We start from the raw sequence: 20,448 nt of genomic DNA, 5'->3' as shown, positions 1-20,448 counted from the left end.
TTCTCTACTGAGTGTTCCTGGTAAGATTTATGCAAGTATACTTGAGAAACGGTTGAGAAGAATTGTGGAGGAGAAGCTTGGTGAAGAACAAACTGGATTCAGGCCAAATAGAGGCTGTCAGGATCAGAATTTCACTTTATGACAAATAGTTGAGAAGTCATGGGAATATAACAAAGATCTGTATTTAAGTTTTGTAGATCTGGAAAAAGCATATGACAAGGTGCCAAGAGAGAAGCTATTCGATATGCTACAGTTATATGGTATCAGTAGGGCATTATATCAAGCAATGCTTAGTCTTTATTTGAGTTGTTAGTCAGCAGTTAGAATTGAAGGAAGTACAGGAAGATAGTTTGATGTTAAATCTAGTGTCAAACAAGGATGTAATACCCTTTGATATTCATTATGAAGGAAAGTGGTATTAAACCTAATATCAAAATTGGAGGTGTTAATCTTTGCTTTATGTGAATGATGTTATACTTCTAAATAAATCCACTACAGGTATTCAAGATTCCCTGACTAAATTTAATAAATGTTGTAATAGATATAGTATGAAGGTCAGCATTAAAAAGACAAAGACAATGAAAATATCAACTGCATTGTGAATGGAGAACCTATAGAACAAGTAAAACATTTCAGCTACTTATGCTCGATTTTTAGTGAAGATGGCAAATTAAATATGGAAATAGACAACAGAATCAACAAAGCTGGTATGGTAGGAAGTCAATTGAATAAATTCATATTGAATAAGAGAGAAATTAGTCTTATTCTTCGTCTATGAGCTCTTATGCTTTTAAGCATCGAGATTTTGCCAAAGAGATTTCCATGCCATCCTGTCCAAGGTTTGTTGTTTTGCTTCTTTCCAGTTAATTCCCTTCTTTTCCAATTTTTCTTTAAATTCTGCTTGCCAACCTTTCTTGGGACTGCCTATATTTCTTTTTCCTATTTTCTGGCTTTTGTATACAGTTTTTGCTATTCTTCCTTCTTCCATTCGATTAAGATGTCCAAACCATCTCATTTGGGTTTGTGTTATGAATTGATTCAGAGGTGTAACTTGGTCTAGTCTTGTTTTTTGTGCCACTTTCCTGAGATATTTCATTTCAGTTGTTTGTAGTTTATTTGTGTTTCCTGTTATTAAACACCAAGACTTACAACTGTATGTTAATGTTGGTAGAAACACTGAACGGTACACTGCCATTTTGGTATTTTGGGTGACTTCTTTCCTATCTAGGAGTGGGCTTTTCATTGCATAGAATAGCTTTGTTCCCCTCTTATCCTGTTGTTAATTTCTGTGTCTAGTCTACCATCTTCTTTTATATATGATCCCAAGTATTTAAAGGAGTGGACTTGTTCCAGTTGGTGATTCTCTATTTTTATTATGTGTTTTTGTTGATTTCTAGATATCATCATTGTTTTAGTTTTATTTATATTTATGGTCATATTCCTTTTCTTTGTTTCTTCATACCAAATGTTGATATTGTACTGCAGATCTTCAGCTGTATTTGTAGAATCACTACATCATCTGCAAAAGCCATGTGTGAAATCCTGGTTTCTTTCAGTTTCCTGTATTCTAAGTGGAACTTTTTTTGTTTTTGTTTGGCATGCCTTTAAAATTTCATCCATTACTATGATGAAGAGAAGAGGGCTGAGGATACAGCCTTGCCTCACTCCTACATTTCTTTCAAATTCTTTTGATCTATTACAGGTTCTTACATAATTTCTATTACTTTTGTAGAGGCTTTGTATGGCTGCTATTAAGTTATCTTATATCTTTTTTCTTTAATGTTTGCCATATTAAGTGTCTGGGAACTCGGTCAAAGGTCTTTTCAAAATCTATAAAACATGAAGATAGTTCTTTTCCATATTCCAATGTTTTCTCTGATATCTGTCTAAGACTGAAGATAAGATCCTGTGTGCTTCTATTTTTTTGAAAGCCATATTGCATTTCATCCAGTGTCTCCTCTATTTGATTCCTAAGCCTCGCTTCTAAAATGTAGGTATATAATTTTCCTGGAACACTTAAAAGTGAAATTCCTCTATGGTTTTCACATTTGCAGTTGTCTCCTTTCTTAAATATAGGGATTATTATAGCTACTTCCCAGTCTTTGGGAATAATTTTCTTTTTCCATACAACATTGAATAAGTGTAAAAGAAATTTTATGGCTTTTGTTCCTAAATTCTTTACCATTTCTGGTGTTATTTGGTCATGACCTGCTGATTTGCCCAGTTTTATTTTATTTATTGCTGCTAACAGTTTATTTGCACGAATTTCTTCACTCTGATCTTCTATTTTGCTTGTGTGTCTTGCTCTTAGGGTTCTATTTTTTCCGTGTCCTGCATCTTCCAATAATTCTTGAAAGTACTGTTTCCATCTTTCCATGATGTCTTCGGAATTTGTGAGTAACTTTCCATCCTTATTTTTGATAAACTTTATGGGGAATTCTTTCTCTGACCTCATTCTTCTTAAAACATTACTGAAGAGTTTTTGGTTTCCTTTAAAATTTTGTTCCAAAGTATGTTCAAAGTCTTCCCAGCATTTTCTTTTCTCTTCTTTCACTAAGGTTTTAACTTTATTTCTTTGGTTGTTGTATAATTCTCTATCAACCTGCAGCTTTGATGTTATATATCTCTTCCATAATTGCTTTTTCTTTTTAATTTCTTCTTTTAGTTCTTCAGTCCACCAGGGTGTTTTAGGTTTCTTCTGTTTATTATTTAATGATACGCTGCAAATTTCTTTGCTTGTTTCTAGAAGAAGTGTTTTGAACCTGTACCATAGGTTTTCTACATCTTGGTCTTCATATATCTCTTTTTCTACTTCTTTCATCTTCTCTTCTATTTTACTTTTATACTCAATGGCTGTTTTATTACTACTATTATTACGGGCAACTCCAGGGAGTCATTAGACTCATCGAGGGAGGCCCCAAATCATATTCATCACAACTATTTGACATTCATACAGTATCTATCATACCTTGCCTTAAACTCATTCACTGTCACAGCATCCACCACAGACTCAGGGAACACATTCCACTCATTCACTACTCTAAAAGTAAAGAACCCAGCTCTAACACCTTTACTAACCACACTTTTGCCCAGTTTCCATGGATGTCCCCTAGTCCTCCCACAACCAGCCCTGTTCTTAAAAATATCTTCTGAATTAATTTTATAGAAACCCTTCAGTAATTTGAATGTCTCAATCATATCTCCCCTCCTCCGCCTATCAACCAATTTTTGCAACCCACAAATCCTCAACCTGTTCTCATACGGTTCATTCCACAGACCTGCTATCATCTTGGTCACTCGCCTCTGGATCCTCTCCACCTCCTCCCCATCAAGAAGTAACCTAGGTGACCAAATCTGTTTCTTCTTTCTTTAGTTTGTAGTTCTTTATCTTAACATTTATTTCCTTGCTACTTTTTCTACATTTTTCAACTTTTATTTTATGGATTGTTTCCAATACTAATAAGTAGTCACTGCCTATTTCAGGACCTCTGTAGACTTTGCATTTTTTGTATACTTCCAGTACAATCTGCTTATGATGGCATAGTCAATTATAGATTTTTCGTTTCTATTGGGCTCTTCCCTGGTAAACTTATGGATTTCTTTATGCTTGAACATAGTATTCGCTATTATTAAATTATTTGTAAGGCAAACATTTATTATTCTTTCTCCATTATTATTCTGGGTTATTTCTCCTTGTGATCCCAACACTTGTCTCATTTCTTCATCTACTTGATTCCCTGCTGGCCATTAAGGTCTCCTAGTAGTATGATATGCCCTTGAACTTCTTCAATTGTTTTTTGTAAGAGTTCGAAGAATTCATCTTTAATTTCTTTATTGGCATTATCGTTTGGGCCATATGCAACAATTACAGTGAATACTTGGTTGTTTGATTTAAAATCTGTAGTGATTGTCAACAACCTTTCGTTTATTAGTTGCCATTTAGTAATATATTCTTTGAGATCTGGTTTAATTATGCAAGCTACCCCCTTGTTTTTCCCATTTTCTTGGGTTTATCCTTGAATAGAAAAGTATATATCCATCTTTCATTTTCTGGCAACCTTGACCTTTCTTTTTTGTTTCTGTGACTGCTAGCAACTCCAATCTTGATTTTTTAAATTCATCTATTAATTCGTTTTCTTTTCCATGTAGACTTTTAACGTTCCATGTTCCATATCTCATGTACCTTTTTCCTCGCTTTGTCGTTAACCATTTAGGCAGTTCAGTTATCTCTTTGTTATTTCTTTTAATGAGTGAAATTTTAAGGTGTGCAGGGGATTAGCCTTCAGTGCCCGAGTCTGGTGGTGGTGGGGCTGCCACCTTCGAGGCCCCGAGACCGGCCTATGAGGGAAGTGCTATCCTGTTGGTCCGCGGGAGGTATTTTATTTCCCTCCTACCCTTCATAGTAAACTATGACGAGCATTTCCTGATCCGCTACTAGGGGACATGCCCGATGGGGGCGTGTCCCGAATTAACTAATTTTTGACTAATTTCTCTCCACACGGGGAGAAATTAGTCAAAACACTAATTATCTGTATACAAGACGGTGTTCAAACCAATTTTAACTTATGGATCTGAGAGCTGGTTCAGAAGTAAAACCCTTGACCAAAGACTAGAGACCGCAGATATGAGAGTCCTGAGAAAGATTAGGATCATGAACAGATGGCATGAATGGCAATATCATATTAAAAATGATATATTAGGAAAGAACTTGACATTATTAGCATCCAGGAATGTGTTAGCAGAGCTAATCTCAGGTGGTATGGTCACTTAAACAGAATGGGAGAGGAAAGATTAGCAAAAGAAGCATTTTCTGCCAGGTTGGCAGGAAAAAGACCCAGAGGATGACCAAGATATAGGTGGATTGATACAGTAAAAAGTGCCTTAGAAGAAATAAATATAAGATCTTACAATGTTGGAGCCTTGACAAGTAACATTTATTTGGAGGAAAGTTGTAGATGGGAAGTTAATAATGATGTAAATTTTTCATGTAGTACTATCATATCCTGTACACCTCTTGAGGGTAAATGCCAGGAATTTGATGATGAAACCTTTATTTCTGGGCATCTTTAATTTATAGTAGAACCAAGTGAAAAAACTTTCACCAACTATTTTGTGTTGGATAGGTATTTTTCCTATACATATGTCATGGTTTTATTTATTTTTTTTTCCCATGAGAAATTGACATCATTTCATTATTAAATTTAATTTATATACACTATTTTGCAGATTATCTTAAGTTTCTCCAAATATGGCTTAATCATATGCAATGAATAATTCAGCAAGATCAGTGGATTAAGTACTAATGCAGACAAGACAAAATTAAGTTTTTGGAAAGTGAGATTTTGAAGAAAAGATGATAAAGTAAATAGAAGGCACTCTTGTTTCTTTTCTATTACTTCGTATATTTTCTTCTTCCTATTCTCACCTCTTTTTGTTTTTACTGTTTTCTTAAATACACACTAGTGGCTTTAATAAAGGTATAGATGCATGTAATTGCTTTTTAATATACTTAATAGAAATGCTAGTGATTTTAAGTCTGAAATACTAGCATTCCCACAGTCACTAGTGTTATGCAATGTGTATATTGTTTATTAACATAGGAAATCTTTAAAAATTTATTTCTTGCATATTTTATCAGCTGTATTGAATATCTGTAGACTAAAATTCTAAGAACATTCATATCCCTCATGTAGCAATCAAATAATCATTATTTGTGTTAGGGGGATGTCAAATGTATGTAATGATTTCAAGTTTATTGCATGCACTTTCTGTGCACTTATAAAGCAGAAGCTGCTTAGCATATATCATGTAAAATAGTAATAAAATGGAACTGTGTTTTTTCTGATTTCAGCAATGGAATATAATTTCATTACGGTACTTCAATCCTGCTGGAGCACATCCCTCTGGAGTCATAGGAGAAGATCCAACACGTGCATTTACAAACCTAATGCCTTACATTGGTGAAGTAGCCACAGGGAAAAAGTCAGAATTAGTTATATATGGTGGAGATTATAACACTGCAGATGGAACAGGTAATGTAATAATATAATTTACTGTTTTGGAAAAAATTAATAGTACAGTTTTTCCCCCTTATCTCTGGGTTTGCTTTCTGTGGTTTCAGTTACCCACTGTCAGCCCTGATCTGAAAATATTAAATTGAAAATTCCAGAAATAAACAATTCATAAGTTTTAAATTGTGTGCTGTTCTGAGTAGCGTGATAATCTTGCGCCATCCAGCACGGGACGTGAATCATTCCTTTGTTCAGCTTATCAATGCTGTGTGTATATGCTACCCACCTGTTAGTCATTAGTAGCCATCTCGGTTAACAGATCGACTTGCAGTATCACAGTGCTCGTGTTCAAGTAACCCTTATTTTACTTAATAATGGCTCCAAAGTGCAAAAGTAGTAATGCTGGGAGATTTGGTTTGTAAAGAGAAGCCATAAAGTGCTTCCTTTAAGTGAAAAGGTTTTTTCTTTTTTTCTTTCCCTATGAAGTTTTCAACTTCATAGGGAAAGAAAAAAAAATTGTATGCTAAGGTTGCTAAGATTCCATTCACATAACTTTTATTATAGTATATTGTTATAATTGTTCTATTTTATTATTAATTGTTGTTGGTTAATCTCTTACTATGTCTAATTTATAAATAAAGCTTTGTTATAGGTATGTATGTAGAGTTAAAATCATAGTATAGGGTTCGGTATTCACTGGGGGTCTTGGAATGTTTCCCCCCACACTGATAAGTGGAGGAGAGCACTGTTGTAGTTCTGATCTAGAAATCTTAGTTGAAACTAGAGAATGAGTACCCGAGGACAGAAGGATTTAAATTATTGAAGGCAAATGCCCAACTAATTTAAACAAAATGGAAGATAGTATATATATCAGTTGACCTTATGATTAAATTTTACAACTCCATTAATTTTTCCCTTTGACATGAGAGGATGAAGTTACTTTTTCTTCATATTTATTTATATGCATCCATTTCATTTGATTTACTTGAAGGGGAACAATAATCTGTAACGTGATTAGGTCAGATGTGAAGAACAAAGTTAGCTGTTCTCTGGAGATCCAGAAGTCCCTTATATGCTGTGGGATAAACAGTCTGTTCTATAAAATTCTTTTGCTTTCTCTTTTACTTTCCTAATGACACCAACTGTTCTAAACTTTTTTGATATTCTTTCTTTAAATGTTAATTTTCCACTCCACCTCACCTAACAAAAGTAATTTTTCTTATAGAGTTTAAAGTTCACATCTCCAATTGATTTCCCTCTTTCAACTGTACTGATCTAGCAGAGGAAATGCCAAGGCATTTGGTATCATTAGGGCTCTCACACAAATTGTTGATATGCTTGCCAGAACACCAGACAGCCCTAACCACTCTCCAAACATTGTTTGATCTCATCACTGTTTCTTTTGATTATCTGTGATTGTTATTGTCCTTGAAGTAGTTAAGGTTACAACATAGTGTTGTTTTACCAAGGAACGATATTCACCTAGGCATCTCATCTTTGTTTTATATTTCTTTATAATAATGACCACTGGAATGAGCTTTGTGATTGAATGACTTTCATTTCCTCCCTATCATATTCCTGATTTATCCTCAAAGAGTGTATACAGGATACCATGATTAGTTCACATTATTACTACCTTTTTTTATTTCAACCATTTTCCTCTGAATTAGTCTGTTAACTGTCAGGACCCAATACTGTCAGATCTCATATTTCTAATGCATTTCTAACTATGAATTCACCTAGACTTTGGCCTCTTTGGGACTTTTTACTACTATTCTGGCATCAAACACCTGTTTTTCTCACCATTCTTCTTCCATTCTGTTTAAATAACCATACTATTTTAGATGTTATACTCACATATTTCTGAATGTTAATAATGTCAATTTGGGTCCGAGCATCATTTCTAATATGATTCTGTCATTGATGCCATCTGTTCACTCTTAATTTTTCTGAACTCTCGTATTTTTTTTAATCAACTGCCCATAAGTTAAAAATTAGCCTGAGCACTGTCTTGTATTCATCTAGTTTAGTGTTTTGACTAATTCTCTCTTATTTCATATATATTTATTCATTTGACTTTACATATACTGTTATCGATTTCCATAGTTAGTGTGCCATCTTTCAGTAAAAATTGTGCCTTAAAAGCTGAAATATTTTACTTGTTCTCAGAGTTCTACATTCATGATGTGATCGATGTTATCTGACTGATGTTACTCTACATATCACCATAGTATTTTTATTGCTGATTTTCATGACAAATTTGTTATAGCAGTTATTCAATTTAGTTAAGGGAGTGTGTAGTGGAATATTTAGGAGTATAATATTTTCTGTATTATCTCTGTGGTTATTCCATCTGTGTGATCCATATAGATGATAATAGCTTTGATAGTGTGCATCCTTGTCTTGCACCTAATTTTACATCAAGCCTTCTTCTGAATACTTCTGTTGGTTCTAAGTGCTTGCTTACAACTTAAATGCAGACTATGTGTTGCTCTGTATAGTAAACATTTACATCCTATAATTGTAAAATTAGGAACAGTTTTTCTCTTGCCACTTGACAAATGCTTTTTTCCAGATCAACAAAACTGAAAGATCTTTGTTATATTTCTATGATATCTAAATTATTTGTGTTAATGTGAAAATATGATCCTGACCAATTCCTATTTGGCCTAAATCCAGTTTATATGCTTGGATAGGCTTATGTGTTCGTCATGTTTGTAATAGATTTCATGGTTTGATATGAACACAGATGATTAAGAAAATAACTATTTATTAACTTAAAAGCTAATATTTTGCTGGTATTATATCCAGAACCTTCAATTATATCCAGCATCTACTATTTCAAAACTTTGAATTTTTTTTTTTTTTAAACCTAGATGGTGCCATATTAGGACTTTAGTCTTGTGTTGCACGCTGCAATTACTTTTACTAGACCCACTGTTACACTGATTGTGGTTGTTTTGCATTTGTAACAAACTTTGTGTTGTGTGCTCTGAAGATGCTGGATATAATACCAGCGAAATATTAACTTTTAAGTTAATAAATAGTTATTTTCTTAATCATCTGTGTTCATATCAAACCGTGAAATCTATTACAAACTAAATCCAGTTTTTTTTCTTTTCCAGGTTTCTCGTCTACAGTTTTTCTAAGCCTCTTCTAAAGCCTGTTTGATAATTTTTACATGGAACACTCAGTAAAGAAATTTCTGTATAAATCTCAAGATTTACTTTTATTTCCCTTTTTTTATGGTTGGGTACTATGAACCACCTGGAATCTGACCCTCTGAATTATACAGCACAGACACAGTAAAATTTTAATGGCAGTTAGATTGATCAACTAATTTGTCACTTGTTAACTCCATTTTTTTTCATATACACATTTCTGTTGCATGCATTTTCTACAGAGAATCCTATTTGCTAATTATTAAATAGCATTTAAATTTGTTTACTTATTATTATTATCTGAGACCTCCAGGGAGTCAAAGACTTATCAAGAGAGTCTATAAATAAACCCAAACCAGCTATCATACCTTCCCTTAAATTCATTCATACTAGATGCACTCACTACCCCTAAAGGCAAACTATTCTACTCACTCACTGCTCTCTAGGAGGAAAACCTAGCTCTTACCCCTTTCTTGTAATAATATTATCTTCCATGGATGCTCCCATCTTCCATATAACGAAAAATTTCATCAGTTGATATCCTATAACACCCATTCAAAAGTTTATAGACCTCTATCATATCACCCCTCTTTCTCCTGTTAACCAGAGTCTGCAATCCACATACTCATAATCTATAATAATTTATAATCAGCTAACGCCTTTTTATTCCGTATACGGGAGTAGACGAGGCCATTTAGCCCTATCTAACTTTTGGAGACTGAGTGGGCAGTTCAATCTCCACTGGTACCCAATCAGAGACAGATGGCCCAAGGCTATCACTAATTAAGCGGTATGCAGTGAAGAGAGACGGCTCAAATGTGCCGCCATCTCGTGGTCCCTAACCCTAACACAATATATTTTTTTTAATGTCTGAAATAATGTGGGTTCTACGGTCGATTTTCTTGAGTTTACAGGACGAAAAACCCGAGTTTCTGGGAGGAAAAACCTGCTTGCCCGTGCCAGAGATCGACTAACTCGGAACCGGTCGAAAAAAGGCTTAGAAAAATTTCCTCTAGTCGCCGACTAGACTCGAAACCAAGCCTTCCTTCGTGCGGCCAAGCGCGGTGGTGTGCAAACGCCACATCCACTGAGGTCCTCATAATCTAAATCCCATAATCCAGATATAATCTTTGTAACTCTTCTTTGTACCCTTTCCACAGCTTCTTTATCCCCTTGGAACCTAGGAGACCAAATCTGTGCACAACAATCCAGATGAGGTCTTATCAAGGCTTTATAAAGAGGCAAAATGACTTCCTTATCCTTACATGTCAAGGTTTGCTTCAACATCGCAATTATCCTCTGAGTTACATTTGCAATTTTTGCCATGTGATCTCTGAACTTCAAATTCCTATCCACCAATACACCAAGATCCCTTGCCTCTTCAGTTTCTTGTAGCATAACTCTGCAAATATAATATGCCACCGGAACTCTAATCACACCAAAGTGCATAGCTTTACACTTACTAACATTAAATTGATAACTATTTTCGTTTGGCCAAATGTCCAGCCTATTCAAATCATTTTGTAAATGCTGAATATCAGTAGCATCCCTGATTGCCTTGCCTATTTTCGAATCATCAGCAAACAATTGCACATCTGATGCTAGATCTTACCTGATGTCATTAATGTATAGATTGAACAATAATGGCCCAAGGACTGAACCTGAGGTACACCACTGGTCATTTTTTTATTTTATTTATTTATTTTTTATTAATCTTTGTACTGGTTATGGGCAGTACTACCCTTCATCAAGTCCAGACTTGATATAGACCTAAGCCTTTACAAGTGTTTTACCCTATGCCTGTTCTAGTTATCATTATAGTCATTCTCTGGTGGCAACACCATGCCACCAGTGTGCCCTGTGGGGCTCTCAAGGGAAGAACTTTTATATCCTTCTGCGTAAGCCCAAGCTGTCATAAGTCCTTGTAACTATCTGCGCGCCATATGCCATGTAAAGAGGTGCTGGTGCTGGTAAACCTTGGAGTTGCCCCATGCTCCTCCCATATCTTACTAACTAGATCTTGGTTATTTTTATAGTAATTCACTTTATTATTATGGCTATAGGCTAGTGGGTGCCCTGTTCCCACCAGGGCATTGACTATCCAAACGTCACCATCTCTTTTAATCACTGTCTGGCTTATGCAAACCTGCGTAGGTCCTATAATGTTGTTCCACCGTGGACACCCAACCTTTGTTCTTAAAGCGGTTGTTCAGAATGGAGAACACGGTGTCATGCCTCTGCATGCAGACCCCATGGGTATAGAAGCAACACTGGGCTATATGAGACAATGTCTCACTGTAGTGGCAGTCAGCCCTACAGTTTGAGTCATCACTACCCCATCAAGCTGTGCAGGCTCGAGTAGGCAGGGCATTGATCCTCATCCTGATAAGGTCAATATACTCGAATCCAGGGAGGAGTCTGGTGTCATCCCTTACCCAATCATGCTGGGGAGGCACCAGATATGATTCTTTTAAAGGAGCACCATCTACAGAACAGTGCAACAGAGATGCCCACCTCTTGTGTTCTGCAGGTGTTTACTCAATTAAGGTACCCTGATAATGGGACCAGCCTTTAGCCCACTTAAACTCTTCTTGTATTAATAGGCTATAGAAAGCCTTTCTGCAGATAGGGGAAGAAGATAGTTCTAACTTCATGATTCTTGACAGCCGCAAACATGGGATCAGCCATCTAAGTGATAGAACCCCAAACCCACCATCCTTCACCCTTGCATGGAAATATGTAGTAGGGATGTCAGGCGGCAGTCAGAGCCATGATCTCACGTCTGAACGGATAGCCCTGTCCATTCGGGACAGTACCGAGATATATATCCTACCAATCACAAACTTGTGGTAAAAGCGAGGTAGGAGATGGTGGGAAAGGAGAAACAGTCTTTGCTGGGGCTTAAGAGGAGCTTTCCTCAAAGAAGAGATCCCAGCTTCTAGGATAGAAGGGACACAAGACCTTCTCTTTGGAGTGAACATGATACCGATATCTCCACTCTTCCAGGATGGTCAAAGCATGTAACGGCCTCCCGTGCAGGGAAAACTCTATAGTCTCGACCTTAAGCTTCTTGTCATGACCAGAGGGGACAAGTGCTAAAGAGCAGGACTTCTCTACATTAATAGAAAGGCCTTGAACAGAGAAGAAGTCAACTGCCTGGTCAAGGAGTTCCTGCAAGCCTATCTTAGTAGAGGCTACGAGAATAAGATCATCCGCAAAGGCCATAGCATTAAAGGAAGAAGCACCTAGAGAGTAGCCTATATGGCTAGGAAGAGAGTGAAGAAACTCATCTATGACATAGTTAAAGAAAAGGGGAAATAGAGGATCACCCTGCACTGCAGAAATAGAAGTTGCACGGGACTCTGTGGTGAAGTGATGGAGCCACCCAAGTATAGCTCATAACATAGGAAAGAAAGGGTTCTGGACATCATAGACAGTGCTCGAAGGAGAGCAGGAAGGGAGACGCTATCAAAGGCCTTTTGGAGGTCCAGCGACACCATATATAGAGGCTTAAAGTGGTGTCAGGAATCAGAGAGAAGAGAAGAAAGAAGATATATATTCTCGGCACATCCATCCGAAGGGACAAACCCTCTCTGTCTATAATTATGCTGTATACGTTGCTGAAGTCATTTAACTAAGATTTTATGATAGAGTCTAAGTATCACAGGGGAGATGGTAATAGGTCTAAAGTCTGGCACAGCTTGAAGTTTCTTTCTTCAGAATGAAGATAGTTCTTGAAGCATGTAGGTATGGTGGTATTGCTTTAATGGAAAGGAGAATGTCCACTAAGTCTTGAAAAATCTTCAATGGCACCTTCCGAAGCCTAGACTCAGAAAAGCCATCAGGTCCGGAGGCAGAGAAATTAGATGGAAGAGCTGCTTTAATCTCATGGATGGAGACAGGCTGGTATATTTGAAAGGCAGCAATGGACCTCAATATCGTAGGTTGGTCATCATAATCATGGAAGTGTGGATGTGGAGCAGAAAAGACTGTACTCCAGAATTTAACAAAATCATCATGTAAGTCTGCTAGAGGTGGAGGGGAAGCACTGTCAAGGATGGTTTTGGCACATTGCCCTCTATTCCTTTTATAGAGGGCCTGCATAGCTGAATAGGCCCTCTTCCTCTGCTTCCTATTTGAAAGTCATTGTAGCATGAGATGTAGGCTGATGTTGACAAGGCATGAAGTGTTTGGAGAATTCAGCATGGAGGTAGTCATTCAACTGATCTGTGATATCCATTCCCAGAAGGTGAGGCTGGATGAGAGATTTAAGAATTTGATGGTTATATTCTGGAAGAGGAGGATCATCTAGAGATGATGTCAGTCAGAGAATCAAAGCCTCTTCTTCAACAGCAGGATGGCAGCTGGAAGATGGAGAGGCAGGGGCAGGAGATATGGAGATATTACCTGTCCCTACCTTTGGTCCCGCTTTTTGATATCTGTCTGTTAACCATCCCCTGATCCAAGTCAAGAGATTATATTCCAATCCCATATTCTCCAGTTTATGCAACAGCCTTTCATGTGGTATCCTATCAAATGCCTTAGAAAAATCCAACATTATCATAGTGTATCCATTTCCTTTATCCAACTCTGCCATAACATTCTTATAAAATATGAGCAAATTGCTAAAACATGACCTTCCTCTAGTAAACCCATGCTGTTACTTGTTCGTCTATCCATTTCTGTATGCAAGTTCTTACCAACTTCTCTAAAATCTTCATTACCACACTAGAGATACTAATAGGTCGGTAGTTAGACATATCAGTTTTTGCGCCACCCTTGTACAATGGAACTATCATTGGAATGGAAGGAATGTTAATTCCTTCCATTCCTCTGGTATCATTCCTAAGCTGAAAAATCTAATACATATGGAACATTCCTTTAGTAAATGTGCTGATATTCCATCTGTTCCTATAGACAAATTCGTATCCAGGTTATGCAACAGCTTTACAACCTCATTTTCATGAACTTCTAACTCTTCATCCAATGTAGCAGTAGTACTATGCACCATGTTACAAACACCTAGTGTTTGTAACATGGTGCATAGTACTAACTCATACATGGCACGAGTTAATGAGTGCTTAGCATATTGAGCACTCATTAACTGAACAATCTGATTAGCTTCCAACACTTGAGTATCATCTGCATTCAATAAAGTTATTCTTTCACATTCATTCTTTCTTTTGCTTGCAGCATAACGATAAATTTCTTTTGGATTGCCTTTAGCTTGCATGGCTAATTTCTTTTCATACATACTCCGATTTAGCTTTCCATCCAATACATGTTAGTTTTCTGAGCTTTATATATTTCATAACTCCCCTCGCTCTTATTCTCACAATACAGTAATCCCTCGATTAATGCGCCCCCCGATTAGTGCGTCATTTTTTTTTCGATACCCAAATTCAATTAGTGCGCCTACATGTATTTTAAAAATAAATGTTACAGATTTTAAAAATTTAATATCTATACATTTTTATGATTAACTATTTTAAAAAATCACTCACCAGAATGAAATAATTTAGTTACCAATTTAAAACATTTTATAAAGTTATTTTTAATGGCATACTACACTACTTCCATGCACACTATGTATACTATGTTCCAAACTTTTACTGCCAAATTTTATGTTGTCTGCTATAGTACGCCCACAGATTCGAAACCCTTCGAAACTTCTGTGCATCTCACAAAAAGGAGAATCCATTCCGATAATAGGGTAATCAATCCATCATCTAGGATGAGTTGTTTATTATTACACGTTGGAAAATTAACTTCTCTTTTATGATCATTGTAGTTTTTAAAGTGGTAACTATTTTGCTTGTATAACAGTTAGGAAATTTTATCTATAAAGCACATAATTTCGCGTGTTGGTGACCAATTCGTACGTCTTTCATTTCCTTCTCCCCTTCAATGATAATGTTCAAGAGTTAATTAAATCTCATTCTGAAGAATTGAGTGATTCTGACCTGCTAAATTTAGATGCACAGCAGGAAGATCCTGAAGAATATGAAGAAAATTTAACCACTGATAGTCAGCCAAAAGAGATTTCACAGAAACAATTTGAAAATATTTTTCGTACAATTGAAGTTGTTAAGCAGCAATGTTTAGAGGCTGACCCTGATGAAGAGAGAAGCAGTAAAATATGCAGAAGGGTAGAAGAGGCAATAGGGCCATACCGTCGGGTCGTATGGAAAAAAAAATCCCACCAAACTACATTAGCTCAATTCTTTGTTAAGAAGTAGAATAATAAAATTCTGAATACAAAATGAACCAAAATACAAAATGATGGTACAACATGACAACATTTCATGCTGCCTGGGGCGTCGCTCGGTTAAACAAGGCCCTTGTTGTTTTTTCCAGGAAACCAGGGTGAACAGCAAAAAGTCAGCTACTGGAACAAATCTGAAAAAACACCCCAACTCAACATCACCAGAGTTAAAGAATGGTACTATCAACATAAGAAGCCTGAATGGCAAAGAAATGGAACTAGCTGAGGAATTAGATAAGTACCAGATCGACATAATAGGGGTGACTGAAACAAAAAAGACAAAAACTGGTGATATCTTTCTGAGCAATAAATACAAAATGCTATATTCAGGCAATGACTATCACAATTCATAATAATAACTTGTAAGAAAGTTTTAAAGCGAATAAAAGTTGAGCAGGTCTTAGATGTGAACTGTAGACTAAAATACACAAAGATTATTGAAGAAAAAATGAGAACAAGAAGAATTTGAGAACAAGAACCAAACCTTGGAGATTCAGTGGCAAACCTTGAAGAAAACCCTGATTGATTCAGCCAGAGAGGCATGTGGTGAGGTTGTCTGCAGGGATAGAAAGATCAGAACTCCATTGGTGGACACAGGAAGTTAAAGAGGCAGTGAAGGAAAAAAAGAAAGCATATCAAAAGTTCCTGGTAAATAAGTCAGCTTGTACTCTTAGAGAATACAGAGACAAATGTAAGAAAGCGAAACACCGTGTAAAACTAGCTAAACAAAAGTCATGGGAAAACTTTGGCAAGAACATAGAAAATAAATATCAAGAAGGTGGTAAGATATTCTAGAGGTAGTTGAAGAAGCTTAGAAATGGAGGAAAGAGTGCTGTAAAAGGAGTTAGAGATGATAAAGGTGACATGAAAACAGGAGAAAAAGATATCCTTGAAGTATGGAGTAATTACTTCGAAAAATTGCTAAATGAAACCAGCAGTGATAGCACAGTGGTAAAAAACACTGTCCAGGCATGCAGTCAGGAATACATATCCATACTTGAAGTAGAAAAAGCCATCAAATGCTTAAAATGTGGAAAGGCAGCAGGAGTTGATGATATTCAACCAGAAATGATGAAGTATGGTGGTATGAAAGTCTTACAGAGGCTACACTGCATAGTTCAGAAGGCCTGAACAGAGGGATGAATTCCTGATGATTGGAGTAGAGCTCTAATATTACCCATATATAAAAAGGGAAATAAAACTGAATGTGAGAGTTACAGAGCTATTTCCCTACTGAGTGTTCCGGGCAAGATTTATGCAGTATACTTGAGAAACAGTTGAGAAGAATTGTGGAAGGAAAGCTTGGTGAAGAACAAGCTGGTATTCAGGCCAAATAGAGGCTGTCAGGATCAGATCTTCACTTTACGACAATTAGTTGAGAAAGCATGGGAATAAAACAAAGATCTGTATTTAAGTTTTGTCGATCTGGAAAAGGCATATGACAAGGTGCCAAGAGAGAAGCTATTCAATACACTACAGTTATATGGTGTCAATGGGGCATTATATCAAGCAATACTTAGTCTTTATTTGAGTTGCAAGTCAGCAGTTGGAATTGAAGGAAATACAGGAAGATGGTTTAATGTTAAATCTGGTGTGAGACAAGGATGTGCATTATCCCCTCTGCTATTCATTATCTATATGGATCGCATTATGAAGGAAAGTGGTATTAAACATAATATCAGAATTGTAGATGTTAATGTCAGCTCTTTGCTTTATGCGGATGATGTTATACTTCTAAATAAATCCGCTACAAGTCTGTAAGATTCCCTGACTGAATTGAATAACTGTTGTAATAGATATGGTATGAAGGTCAGCAATAAAAAGACAAACACAATGAAAATAGCTAGAATCGTTGAAAATGTCAACTGTGTTTTGAATGGGAAACCTGTGGAACAAGTAAAACATTTCAGCTACTTATTCACGATTTTTAGTGAAGATGGTAAATTAAATATAGAAATAGACAACAGAATCAACAAAGATGGTATGATAGGAAGTCAATTGAATAAATTCATATGGAATAAGAGAGAAATTAATCGGAACACTAAATTAGCTGTATACAAGACAGTGTTCAAACCAGTTTTAACTTATGGATCTGAGAGCTGGGTCAGAAGTAAAACACTTGACCACAGACTAGAGAACCCAGATATGAGGGTCCTGAGAAAGATTAGAGGCATGAACAGATGGCATCAATGGCAATATTATATTAAAAATGAGGATATTAGGAAAGAATTTGACATTGTCAGCATTCAGGAATGCATTAGCAGAGCTAATCTCAGATGGTATGGTCACTTAAATAGAATGGGAGAGGAAAGATTAGCGAAACAAGTGTTCTCTGCCAGGTTGGCAGGAAAACGACCCAGAGGAAGACCAAGATATAGGTGGATTGATACTGTACAAAGTGCCTTAGATGATAGAAATATAAGATCTGAGAATGATGTTGGAGTCTTGACAAGTAACAGACTGATTTGGAGGAAAATTGTAGATAGGAAGTTAGTAATGAGGTAAATTTTTCATGAAGTACTGTCATATCCTGTACACCCCTTGAGAGTACATGTCAGGAATTTGATGATGATGATGATAAAAATATGACTCTCAGTATGTCTCTTATCTTCCATTCTCCTTTCTCTCTCTCCCCTAGTTTTTCTAGCAATTTTAAGAATACATTAACTTCATCTTGTTTATTTTGTTCTATAAGATTACAAGCGTATTGTCTGAGATAATAATTCTATTTTTAAATAATATTACTTTGTAGGAGTACGTGATTTTATTCATGTTATGGATCTAGCTACAGGGCATGTTGCTGCTTTGAAGAAACTGGAAAAACATCCAAGATATAAAGTAAGAATTTTAGTCATGTTATAATTAGCATAGCTTTGATATACTGCTCCTAGATATTAACATCAGAGATCACCGTGGAGTCATAATGGAAAATCCTTATTTTCACACGCACACAGATTAAATGTTGCCTTATTATCCTTTCTACATTCACTCGCCACTGGAAAGTGGCAAGTGAATGTAGAAAGGATAATAAGGCAACATTTAAAACATTTAATAAAGCAACATCCCCCCCCCCCCAATCCTCTGCATATATCCTCCTTATACAGATTTTCGGGATTGGTTTTTTGTTCTACCCTGTCTCTCTTCATTCTGTGAAAAATCTCTTTAATAGTAATTTGTACAACCCATTGCTAACTTATGTCTTAGTCATGCCATCCACAAAGCTCTGCAAATGCCATTCTTTCAATTTGTCTTCATACCCAACATTTCACACAACTTATGTTAATGTCTTCTGGATCCTGGAAAATTTAAATATACCACTATATATGCATCTTCCATGTCAAAATGCATGGAAGATGCACGTGACATAAACGATTTTGCCTTGTTTATTATGTAATTAGTAAAATATGATCTCTCAGTAACAGGCCTTACTGATCAATCCTGAGAAAACTGCTGTTATGTATACATATGCACAGATATGCGCACATCAGAGATGGCCCTATACATGACAATATACTTTTACCTTCATAGCATTCCTGTAGTGACTGATTCTGAAGAAATATTGATTCAGTCAGAGAGGCATGTTGCGAAGTTGCCTGCATGGATAGAGAAATCAACTTTATGCTGAACTTGGAAAGTTAAATAAGCAGTCATAGAAAAGAAGAATGCATATCAAAGTTCCCAGCAAATATGCCAGCACACTCTGAGAAAATACAGAGACATCTTTAAGAAAAGCAATGTGTAAAATTAGCTGAACAAAGTCATGGAAAGATGTTAGTAAGAATATAGAAGGTAAAGTCCAAAATATTTTGTCTCCAATTTTTCAATAGTCTCCAAACTATTTTGCTATCAGGAAGATAGAAAAATATTTTGGAGACCATTGGAAAAGCTTAGCAATGGAGGAAAGGAGCACTGCAAAAAGAATCGGATGATAAAGGTGACATGAAAAGTGTAGATAAAGATATCATCGCACATCTAGATGTCTGAAGTAATTACTTTTAAAGATCACCAAATAAGGAAGTGATAGAAAATATTTAAGAAGAATGCAATCAGGAGTGCATATCAATACTAGAGGTACAAAAAGCCATCAGTAACCTGAAATGTTAGAAATAAATGCAGCTGGAATAGATAATATTTAATCAGAATTGCTCGGATATGGAGATATTTACAGCAGCTATCCTGTATGATTCAGAAGCTCCATTATCAGAAGAGTGGAGCAAAGCTCCCATACTATCTGTAAAAAGGGAAACAAAAGTGAATGTAAGAATTATAAAGGAATTTCACTAACTTAGTGTTACAGGTAAGATTTATGCAAGCATACTTGAGAAGAGGCTGAGAAATATTGTGAAAGAAACTTGGAGAAGAACAAGTTGAGTTCAAACCAAACAAGGATTGGATTTTAACCTTAAAACAAATAGTTGCAAAATCATGCAAATATTACAGGAATCTGTATTTAAGTTCTGTGGCTCTGGAAAATGCATATCACAAGGTGTCGAGAAATCTGTTCAGAACTCTACAATTATATTGTGTAAATGTGACTTTATATTGAGCAATTAATTATCTATGTTTGAGCTGTAAGTCAACAGTTAGAAATGAAAGAGGTGCAGGAAGATCTTCTTTCTCATCCCTCAGATGACTGGTTGAGTTCCTGATGAACAAATCTTTGCCATCTGGCTCTATCTTTAGCCATTTCTGTCATTGCTTGATAATTGTGACTTTTCCTTCAAAAACTGTAAGTTTTTTTTGGTCTCTCTTTTGATCATTTTCCTTCACTGATTCTGTTTGAGACTATGTTTGGTAATGTCTGAGAAGTCTTTCTCTCAGAGAAGAAAAAAGTTGCAAAAAAATCATTTGAACAGAGAAAAATAAGCAACATTATAAAAGTTTAAAAACAAAATAAAACAGATCCACAAAAAATGCTTGGTTGAAAGAAAAAGCAAAAAATTGTGAAGAAGCCGATAAAAAGATTGATAGCAAATTGTATATGAAATTATAAAAGAATGACAGAAACATC

The 20,448-nt window shown here is 35.9% G+C and overlaps 1 protein-coding gene across 4 annotated transcripts in view; it reads left to right on the top strand.

Annotated features, from left to right (window-relative positions):
• LOC150096688 (UDP-glucose 4-epimerase-like) overlaps positions 1-20,448 on the top strand; it is a 107,634-nt gene that overhangs the window by 74,408 nt on the left and 12,778 nt on the right. For all 4 annotated transcript variants that reach the window (XM_090408042.1, XM_090408043.1, XM_090408044.1 and 1 more), the window contains exons 6-7: positions 5,852-6,032; positions 18,190-18,275. In XM_090408042.1, the coding sequence (XP_090264168.1) occupies positions 5,852-6,032; positions 18,190-18,275 (267 nt within the window). The remainder of the gene's footprint in view (positions 1-5,851; positions 6,033-18,189; positions 18,276-20,448) is intronic.

The sequence above is a fragment of the Typopeltis vanoorti genome, chromosome 18 (assembly GCF_054136105.1).
Source record: "Typopeltis vanoorti isolate ZY-2024b chromosome 18, IOZ_Tvanoo_1.0, whole genome shotgun sequence".
Taxonomy (NCBI): Eukaryota; Metazoa; Arthropoda; class Arachnida; order Uropygi; family Thelyphonidae; genus Typopeltis; species Typopeltis vanoorti.
This window is presented reverse-complemented; position numbering and strand designations above follow the sequence as displayed.